General features: G+C 41.7%; 1 protein-coding gene across 2 annotated transcripts; it reads right to left on the minus strand.

The window, feature by feature from the left end:
* Positions 1-1810: 1810 nt before the first annotated feature.
* Positions 1811-9939, minus strand: mapk13 (mitogen-activated protein kinase 13). Of its 2 annotated transcripts, XM_024400382.2 has the most exons (12): positions 9262-9923; positions 8645-8774; positions 8315-8373; positions 7576-7681; positions 7371-7400; positions 5864-5911; positions 5664-5778; positions 4059-4130; positions 3609-3688; positions 3341-3419; positions 2495-2668; positions 1811-2271 (listed from the first exon to the last, which is right to left on the minus strand). In XM_024400382.2, the coding sequence occupies exons 1-12, from the start codon at positions 9372-9374 to the stop codon at positions 2186-2188; spliced, it is 1092 nt and encodes a 363-aa protein (XP_024256150.1). In that variant the 5' UTR covers positions 9375-9923; the 3' UTR covers positions 1811-2185. The 2 variants fall into 2 exon arrangements, with proteins under 2 accessions (XP_024256150.1, XP_024231187.1); XM_024375419.2 differs by lacking the exon at positions 4059-4130 and having other exon boundaries at positions 9262-9939.
* Between the last annotated feature and the right edge of the window lie 1001 nt (positions 9940-10940).

A 10940-nucleotide genomic window follows, 5' to 3' on the forward strand; every position in this document is an offset into this window, starting at 1 on the left:
GAATGGCCCAGGACATCGCTGGTGCCAAGCTTCCTGCCATCCAGGACCTCTATACCAGGCGGTGTCAGAGGAAGGCCCTAAAAATTGTCAAAGACTCCACCCACCCTAGTCATTGTTCTCTATGCTACAGCAACAACACGCGGTACTGTAGGGCTCAGTCTAGGTCCAAGAGGCTTCTAAACAGCTTCTACCCCAAGCCATAAGACTCCTGAACATCTAATCAAATGGCTACCCAGACTATTTGCATCCCCCCCTCTTTTATACCGCTGCAACTCTCTTTTGTTTTCATCTATGCATAGTCACTTTAATAACACTACCTACATGTACATATTACCTCAACTAACCAGTGTCCCCGCACATTGACTCTGTACCGGTACACCCCCCCCCGTATATAGTCTCACTATTCTTATTTTATCTCTTTAATTACTTCTTTTATTTCTTATTTGTATTTTTTTTTTAACTGCATTGTTGGTTAGAGGCTTGTAAGTAAGCATTTCACTGTAGGGTCTACCTACGCCTGTTCTATTTGGCACATGTGACTAATAACATTTGATTTAAGAATAATACTTAAGGCAAGGTATAGGATTTTGCATGTTTCTTTTAGATGAGTTAGGTTAGAGAAAAGTGTAGCATTCAGAGACTGAAGTAAGGATGTATGAATAATTGGCCATTTATTGAGAAAACAAAGTCCCTATCACATACAGTTGAAGTCGAAAGTTTACATACACTTAGAATGGAGTCATAAAAACTCGTTTTTCAACCACTCCACAAATTTCTTGTTAACAAACTATAGTTTTGGCAAGTCGGTTAGGATATCTACTTTGTGCATGACACAAGTAATTTTTCCAACAATTGTTTACAGACAGATTATTTCACTTATAATTCACTGTATCACAAATCCAGTGGGTCAGACGTTTACAAACAATAAGTTGGCTGTGCCTTTAAACAGCTTGGAAAATTCCAGAAAATGTCATGGCTTTAGAAGCTTCTGATAGGCTAATTGACATCATTTGAGTCAATTGGAGGTGTACCTGTGGATGTATTTCAAGGACTACCTTGATGTAACTATTTGGTCATAATAACCATCGTTATGTTTGGAGGAAAAAGGGGGATGCTTGCAGGCTGAAGAACACCATCCCAACCGTGAAGTACGGGGGTGGCAGCATCGTGTTGTGGGGTAGCTTGGCTGCAGGAGGGATTGGGGCGCTTCACAAAATAGATAGCATCATGAGGAGGAAAATTATGTGGATATATTGAAGCAACATCTCAAGACATCATCTCAAGTTAAAGTTTGGTCTCAAATGGGTCTTCCAAATGGACAATGACCCCAAGCATACTTCCAAAGTTGTGGCAAAATGGCTGAAGGACAATAAAGTCAAGGTATTGGAGTGGCCATCACAAAGCCCTGACCTCAACCTGTAGAAAATATGTGGGCAGAACTGGAAAAGCGTGTGCGAGCGAGGAGGCTTACAAACCTGACTCAGTTACACCAGCTCTGTCAGGAGGAATGGGCCAAAATTCACACAACTTATTGTGGGACCCAAGTTAAACAATTTACCCGAAATGTTTGACCCAAGTTAAACAATTTAAAGGCAATGCTACCAAATACTAATTGAGTGTATGTAAACTTCTGACCCACTGGGGATGTGATGAAAGAAGTAAAAGCTGAAATAAATCACTCTACTATTATTCTGACATTTCACATTCTTAAAATAAAGTGGTGATCCTAACTGACCTAAGACAGGGAATTTTTACTAAGTTTAAATGTATTTGGCAAAGGTGTCTATAAACTTCCAACTTCAACTGTACATTACATTTAACGCATCTTTATTATATCAACTATTAGAAAAAGAAAACCATACAGTAAGACCATTAAACATCGGGTATGATAAAACATGAACAATTGTGATACGTAGAGGGAATAATGTACTAATTCACCGATGGGTGGGGAGGTGGGGTTAAATTTGAAACAATCTGACTGCTGAAACACTGATCGACCATTACAAATTAGGCCAAAAGAGACAGACGGCACAATGTAGCTCAATACTCCCCAATACGAAATTCAACCACAGGCTTAATTTAGAAAATAATTATGACAGGATTGTTTCAGGGGCAACATGGTGTAAGGCCTACTGCCGTTTGCTGGTGTGTGGTAGCAGTGTTTTCTGATATCACAAGCATGGAATCACGGAGAAATTGTCAGTGTGTTTCGCCTCTTGGAGTCCCGTCGTGGGAATGGCACAAAGCTCTTCACCTCTTTGAAGGATAACCCTAGGAGAAGGGCAGGCAATGGAAAGGCAATGAAAGGGTTGAAGGGTAGACAATGAAATACAATACATTGCAACAGAATTATGTGGGTAAACACCTAAAGTAGCTTTATAATTAAACACATTGTTACATTGTGACACTGACAGATCACAGACACAAAAAACGGAAAGTGATAAAAAAAAATGTTTTTTACTTAAAATTAAACATTAAAATACTTTGCACTTACGCCTCCAGTCCTCCAGAGGCAGCGTGGCATTGTCGTGACTGTCATCATATGGCTGTGGCTCAGGGCAGTCCTCTGGATCTCTCAAGCCATCAAAATACGGGTGTGTCAGAGCACTCTCAGCAGTAAGCCGAGTCTCACCATCCAAAACCAGCATCTTCTCAAGAAGGTCAATCGCTGGGAGAGCAGTTAAATAGAGAATGAAAACCAGAAATATGCCACAAGTTGGCGAAATTATTGGCCCCACAGAGATGTAAATAAAAATGCATACGCATTCATCAATTGTCAGTTACACAAATGTCACCTTTTCCATACAAGTTGAATCCTTACAAAGCTGGACATATTGCGCGATCATATCAGTTTGCCATCATCTTTCAACAGATGACTCCCATCGGAAAACCATTCTCAAGCTGCAATTTTCCACAATATCTCTGCGTGGACCTATATATAGCAATCAAACTAATGTATAAGGCCACTAAATGTATTACACATTTAGAGTACCAGTAAAAAGTTTGGACACACCTATTCAATCAAGGGTTTTTCTTCATTTTTTTCTTCTATTTTCTACAGGGTGGCTACTTTGAAGAATCAAATATATATTTATTTAACACTTTTTTGGTTACTACATGATTCCGTATGTGTTATTTCATAGTTTTGATGTCTTCACTATTATTCTACAATGTAGAAAATGGTAACAAAAAGAAAAACCCTTAAATGAGTAGATGTGTCCAAACTTTCAACTGGTACTGTACAAATTGTACATTTAAGTCTGAATCACAGCATTTCTAATGTGTAACAATAACTAACGTATGCGCTTAGCATCATCAAATCAATAGCATTTTAACTCACCCTGTGCACTTGCTCTGGGGAACAACTTAGAGAAGTCTTTTCTGGGAAAGTGAGGGAGGGACCGCACATAGCTTTTTGCCTATCAGAAGACAGGAAGAGATAAGAAAATAATTAGTTCAAGGACCCTGACTGAGGAGTTTATTGTTCATACTCCAATTCAAAAGACAGGCACTTTCCAATTCAAAAGAAGGGAATTATGCACAATTGTCAAAATATACAGTTCAAAGTATCAAGTATACGATCAGTGATATCCAGGTGCCAACTCTACCTCCTGACTGTCCAGTTTCTGAATGAAGTCAGGACCGGGTACTCCAGTTACTTTCATGATCTGAGTCAGCTGGTCCATGTCTGGGAGTCAAGGGTTAAAGTCAAGGTCACTCAAGCCCAACACATTCATGTTCATATCGGTAGTGTCTCCAAACAATTTCAACAAAAGCCATGTCATAGATTACCCCTTTCCCATAACTGTACTGCACATGCCATAGCAAACTCTTCTTATTATTTGTTTTCATGCCTGTAGCTAACTCTACTGGGCGATAGAAGTGTCGGCTACGCTACAGCGCACACAGTATGGGACGACACTAATCATAGATGGGTTTGTCATCCTTTCATTCGCCGTCCTTGATAAATAGCTGGCTTGGGTCAGGTCACAGACTACGTGGTACAGACACGATACGGATTTGAAAGAAAAAAAACAAGTAGAATAGTAACAGGATACAGTCTTTCCCTTTGAAAAGCGTCTTCCCATTGATCATCTCTCCCATGATACAGCCCACAGACCAGATGTCCACTAAAATGGAGGAACAGACATAGTCAATTAAATAGTGGCATCGAAAACAAATTCACAACAAAGCCACACCTTGCTGTTTGCTCAAGGGACTGCAATCTCAAAGCAACCCTGTGTAAAGGATTGAGTGTGGTAGTATTAACACAGCAGTGATTGAGACAGTGGTAGTGTTCAGAAATCATGGGCATTAATATGGAGTTGGTAAACACACCCCCTGTAAATTTGTTACCCAAATCAAAACACTGCAAATGAAATGAAAAATAGCCTCCACTCTTCTGGGAAGGCTTTCCACTAGATGTTGGAACATTGCTGCGGGGACTTGCTTCTATTCAGCCACAAGAGCATTAGTGAGGTCGGGCACTGATGTCGGGCGATTAGACCTGGCTCGCAGTCGGTGTTCCAATTCATCCCAAAGGTGTTCGATGGGGTTGAGGTCAGTGCAGGCCAGTCAAGTCCTTCCACACTGATCTCGACAAACCATTTCTATATGAACCTCACTTGCACGGGGGCATTGTCATGCTGAAACAGGAAAGGGCCTTCCCCAAACTGTTGCCACAAATTCGGAAGCACAGAATTGTCCAGAATGTCATTGTATGCTGTAGCATTAAGATATCCCTTCACTGGAACTAAGGGACCAAGCCCGAACTGTGAAAAACAGCCAAAACCATTATTCCTACTCCACCAAACCTTACAGTTGGCTCTATGTATAGTGGCAGGCAGCGTTCTCCTGGCATCCGCCAAACCCAGATTTGTCCGTCAAACTGCCAGATGGTGAAGCGTAATTAATCTCTCCAGAGAACGCGTTTCCACTGCTCCAGAGTACAATGGAGGCAAGCTTTTAATCACTCCAGCCAACGCTTAGCATTGCGCATGGGGATCTTAGGCTTGTGTGCGGATCGTCGGCCATGGAAACCAATTTCACGAAGCTCCAGACAAACAGTTATTGCGCTGCCGTTGCTGCCAGAGGCAGTTTGGATCTCGGTAGTGAGTGTTGCAACCAAGGACAGACCATTTTTACACGCTTCAACACTAGGCAGTCCCGTTCTGTGAGCTTGTGTAGCCTACCACTTTGCGGCTGAGCTGTTGTTGCTCCTAGACGTTTCCATTTCACAATAACAGCACTTACAGTTGACTGGGGCAGCTCTAGCAGGGCAGAAATAATTTGACGAACTGACTTGTTGGAAAGGAGGCATCCTATGACGGTGCCACGTTGAAAGTCACTGAGGTCTTCAGTAAGGCCATTCTACTGCCAATGTTTTTCTATGGAGATTGCATGGCTGTCTGCTAGATTTTACACACCTGTCAGCAACGGGTGTGGCTGAAATAGCTGAATCCACTCATTTGAAGGGGTGTCCACATACCTTTGCATATAGTGTATCAGGCTGCAAGTAAAACATTCTGGCGGCTCTGTAATGTTTCACGCTGTACATAAGTCTGTCAGCTCTGTAGCGTTTCAGGTTATTACGAAGCTGAGCATAGGCCTTCAGGATGGATGAGGCTGAGAGTGAAAGTTTTTAATAGATATGATTGTCTTGCCAGTCTGGGTGTAGTGCATCCAGTTTAGAATGACCTCTGGTGCCCGGTACCAGCGGGTCACAACATAGCCCGTCATCTCCGCCTCGGCATGGCGAGCAAGACCAAAGTCCAGGATCTGCAAAGCATAATTTTACACATTATCTTAGGAATCTTCCCCAATATAATTATTTCTCTAATGAACTTTTATTCATGTCACAAACCTTTAATTCACAGTCTTGATTGACAGCCAAGTTACCAGGCTTCAGGTCCTGCAAAATAAAAATTTGACAAACGAAAAACATTAAGGGTGGCCCTTGCGTGCCTGAGATTAAGACATTAAGGGCAGACACAATACATAGATGTTGATTGCATATCCATATCCACTGTGGGCCTGCCCTATTTCTCTTATCGTTTATGCCCAAACAAACGCTTCCATTCACCAATAATTCCAAATAAATACGCACATTAGTACATACATGGGTGTGTCTTTACAATTCTAGACATGCATGGAGACAGAGGCATATCAGAAAGAAGGTCTTCTCATCCTACATGTTAGGACAGGGTTAGCCATAATGACTCAATGTCTATGATTCTTTAAAATACAGTGGCTGCAGATCCAACTTTTCCCAGACCTTTTTCCCCCCCTGTACTAAACCTCCCGTATCTTCTGCACATGTACGGATAACGTTCCATTTGATCTCAATCAGTTTCATGGGGATATGCATGTAGATCTTCTTGAGTTAAACAGTGTTGTTTCAAAGTAGCCTTCAGTGTTGTTTTGAATGATGTACAGTGGCCGAATCGTAGAGCAGATGGTGTTAAACTGTACCATAACCTACCTGTGTATTTTGCCTAGTGGCGCACACTGTGAGTTTTGGCTATATGAGAGAAAAATGCGGTGGTGTTTTTGTCTTACAGTGATTAGATTTTTTAAGATCCCCATTAGCCGACAGCTAGTCTTACTGGGGTCAGACAAAACGAAAAACACAACAGACAAAAGACTTTACAATTTCCATACATTTAAAAACATTAAACGTGGCCTCCCGAGTGGCACAGCGGTCTAAGGCACTGCATCGCAGTGCTAGAGGCGTCACTACATATCCAGGTTCAATCTTTGGGCTGTGTCACAGCCATTTCGCTCGAGCGACTCCTTGTGGCGGCCAGGAGCACGCATGCCGACTTCAGTCGCCAGCTGAACAGTGTTTACTCCGACACATTGGTGCGGCTGGATTCCGGGTTAAGTGAGCAGTGTGTCAAGAAGCAGTGCGGCTTGACGGGGGTCGCGTTTCGGAGGGCGCGTTTCGGAGGACGCTTGGCTCTCGACCTTCGCCTCTCCCGAGTCCGGACGGGTGTTGCAGCGATGGGACAAGATCGTAACTACCAATTGGATAAAGGGGTATAAAGTACAAAAATAATGGTCACATGGGAGATATACTATGCTATTACAGCTGGTTCTGTTATGTAGAATACTATTATTATGCGATCTTGCAGACATTGATTCAGCTTTGTTCTAACTTCATGAAACGAGCACCATTTGCCAGATTAGCTTGTTCTCTACGAGTAGAGCAGAGACTGTGCATGAAGTAGATAATAAACACATTCGCCGGATCTTCGGGACCGAAGATCTACTGCCACAGCCTTTAAAATAACATTCTCATGAGCCACAAACGAAATAGAGCTGTTATAAGATGCTGTGGCGAGGTGTTACCAACGGCGCAGCCAACTTACCCTGTGGATGATGCCAGCTTTGTGAATGTACTGCCATGAAAACAGAGAAGACATCATTATTAAGCGCTATGATTAAGCACTGCAACGGTAATTAACTAAGCGTAACATTGAATTGAATATAAACAGAATCATGTTGCAAAAGATTTGCAGCACCAGAATCCACATTTCTTTTAAGACTACTTTTTTTGTGCACAAACAAGCTCACCCTTAGTCCACACAGCATCTGATAGACAAGGAACTGCACTCTGTCTTCAGTGAGAAGTCCTTTGACTTTGGAGAGGTCGGTGAACATGTAAGGCATCACCAGGTAGCTGTGGACAGACAAATCACTCCATCTATCGAACTCCTCAACACCTATATGGACTTAAAAATGACACCCGAGTTGCATTCAGTAGTGTACAATTTTACAGAATCACCCGACAGAAATAGTACTAGAACAGACATGCTTTTGTCATATAAGAGAGGGAATCACGTCAGCTCAGCACAATATGCATCTGCAACATTCAGAATGCTGCTCCCTTCTCTACGTTGAGCCTAGGTCATAGGGAGTTGAATTAACTTTTTACAAGGCACACCTGTTAACAGAAATGCATTCCAGGTGCCTCATGAAGCTGGTTGAGAGAATGCCAAGAGTGTGAGAAGCTGTCATCAAGGCAAAGGGTGGCTACTTTGAATAATCTATTTCATAGTTTTGATGTCTTCACTATTCCACAATGTAAAAAAATAAATTTAAAAAAACCTTGAATGGCTGGGTTTCTGTTTAGCACATTGAGATATCAGCTGATGTAAGAAGGGCTTTATAAATACATTTGATTTGAATAAGTAGGTGTCCAAACATTTGACTGGTACTGTATATGAGCCCCGCCAAATCACCAAAGCCATTCTCTGCCTGTGACTGCAATAGGCATTACTCTGTGTCTGATATCACTGTGGTAAATACTCACAAATCTGTGAATTCATCAAGCCCAGCAGCAGGAGTAAACACATCCAGAAGCCCTATCACCTGAAGGAAGTTTGCACATGAGAGAAGAAAAACAAGTTGTAAATCCCACGAGAGGGATAGAGGGAAATGGCTACTGCCATCTTATGCCAGCTATCGCTATTAGACTGATATTGTATGTCAGCTTTGTGTGCCAGTGTCTTGGATCAGTTTGCTGATTTGGTTATGTAAAATCTGTGAAGAGCAACACATCGTGGGTGGGGATATGTGAGTCAAGGAAACTGGAGGGATAGAAGACAACGATAGTGCCAGGATGTGTACAGTCCATACTCACATTTTCATGTTTCATGTGCTTGAGCAGTCGAAGCTCCCGATAAGCCCTCTTTGCAAAAATCTCAGACTGGAAGGGCCGGTGAAGCTTCTTAATGGCCACTTTCTCAGTGGTTTTCACATTTATTACCGAGCTGAGGCAGAGAAAATACTGTTATTGCATAAAATATACTCAGGAAATGTGGCATCATCCCTTAGGAGAATGATAGTTTTTAAAAATACTGGTCAATTATAAGGCCTAGGCTGCTGAATCAAAGTGATAAATTGACATTAACAGCACATGCTTTCATTTGTTCAGACAAAGACTATGTCCAACATTGTGCCTCAACATGTTCACTGAAGCACTGTAACAAGTATTGGCAGGAAAAGCCAGGCATTTGCTACTACACTAGATCCGCCTACACAGTGCATTTGATTTATTGGTATTGGTGCCAATTGGTGATTCATATAAGTGTAGAGTGAGCGAGGTTGACAGATATTTTGTAACATTGTAGGAATTGATGCAAGTGATACAACATTTCCAGAGCAGAATAAACTCGCTCTTTCCCTCTGTATGATTGCCCTGTCAAGTACTTGACAACACACCCCAGCTTTGGATAGCGCCCATCGTCAACAACTTACCATACGGAACCGTACGCCCCTGTCCCAATTTGCTTCAATCGCGTGTACTTCTCCGGCACTTCCCATATCGTGCTGTTGATCTCCTCTCGGGTGTACTGTGTCTGCGACTCCATGTTGTTGCAATATGGTGAAAATATGATCCGCAAAGGAAATTTGCGCACGACTCCTTTCCCCACCTCCTACGCGCTCTTTCTACAACCAATTGTTAAAAAGGTCACGATATACCAGTCGATCTAATTGTCTACTCTGTCAGTTGCTCACTTAACAGTGCTGTTTGCCATGATACTTTGTGTTACAAGAGTTGTGGATTGAGTGACCGTATCCTCCTATTTACTATAGCCTAGCAGCAGCCTATCCCATCCTCAAAAACACATATGACGACCCAGTAATAGTAATCATCATCGTGCTGTTTGCCTGCTAGGAGATCTTGCTAAAACATGTCAGCTGCTATGACTCCGGTTTCCGCTCACACCCATACACATTGAGCTCGCCAGTTTGTAGTCATAAAAGCCGGATATGCGTTACCTCTGGTTCGTTCAGCCAAAGATTATGGATATACTGGCAAGCTACTCTCCGCCCTAACAATGGGAGTTGTTGTCTACAAAGCGGCATGGCGGGCTGTCTAGCTCCCGACTGTCCTTTCTATGGAGTGGTGGATATCTCATTATTTTAATCAATATTTGAATATCCGAAGATGGTTGTTGACATCAACCACCTGTATTTAATGGTATGCTACTAGCCTCATGTCATGAATATGCATAGCCATATCGACAACTCCGATATTTTCTCAAAGTTGCCGAGATGTCACGTGTCGTACTTTTATCAGTACACTCGTAACAACTTAAGCATTACGAAACTTCTACTCAATCAAATAAACCTCACGTAGGAAATAAGCCATTAAATTTTGTGTTTTACCAAATTCGACACTCATTGAACTCCTTACAAAAACTCCTTGCTTGGTGGGCGAAACAACGAAAACCGCCACCTGCTGGAGGGAGACAGGTTTTCCGCCAAATTGGGGCCTCTTCCGCTTCCTCTCTCGTTCAGTCATCCCTATGGAAAAAATGAATGGGGAAAGAATAGGGTTTTGGAATAAACGCCGAAAATAAGGTATGAGGTTAACACAGATTTGATCAAATTTGTTCTATAAAATAGCCTAATAGCAGTCAGTTAATATAACCATTATGAACTATGAAGCCTTTATGTGCTTTTTTTATTACATAAATTCTTAAATTCACAAAGTTACTTTAGCTGATGAAGATGATCTTATAGAACCACTGGTGTAAAGTACTTAAGTAAAAATACTTTCAAGTACTTAAGTTGTTTTTGGGGTATTTGTATTTGTACTTCACTATTTATATTTTGGACAACTTTTACTTTACTACATTGGTAAAGAAAATGTATGTTTTACTCCATACATTTTCCCTGACACCCAAAGTACTATTTTGAATGCCTAGCAGAACAGCAAAATGGTCTAATTCACGCACTTATCAAAAGAACATCGCTAGTCATCCCTACTGCCTCTGATCTGCTGGACTCACTAAACAAACATGCTTAGTTTGTAAATTATGTCTAAATGTTGGAGTGTGCCCCTGGCTGTCCTTAAATAAATAAAAAACAAGAAAATGGTGCTGTATGGTTTGCTTAATATAAGGAATTATACTTTTGATACTTAAGTA

This window comes from Oncorhynchus tshawytscha, linkage group LG16, assembly GCF_018296145.1.
Source record: "Oncorhynchus tshawytscha isolate Ot180627B linkage group LG16, Otsh_v2.0, whole genome shotgun sequence".
In the NCBI taxonomy this organism is placed as follows: domain Eukaryota; kingdom Metazoa; phylum Chordata; class Actinopteri; order Salmoniformes; family Salmonidae; genus Oncorhynchus; species Oncorhynchus tshawytscha.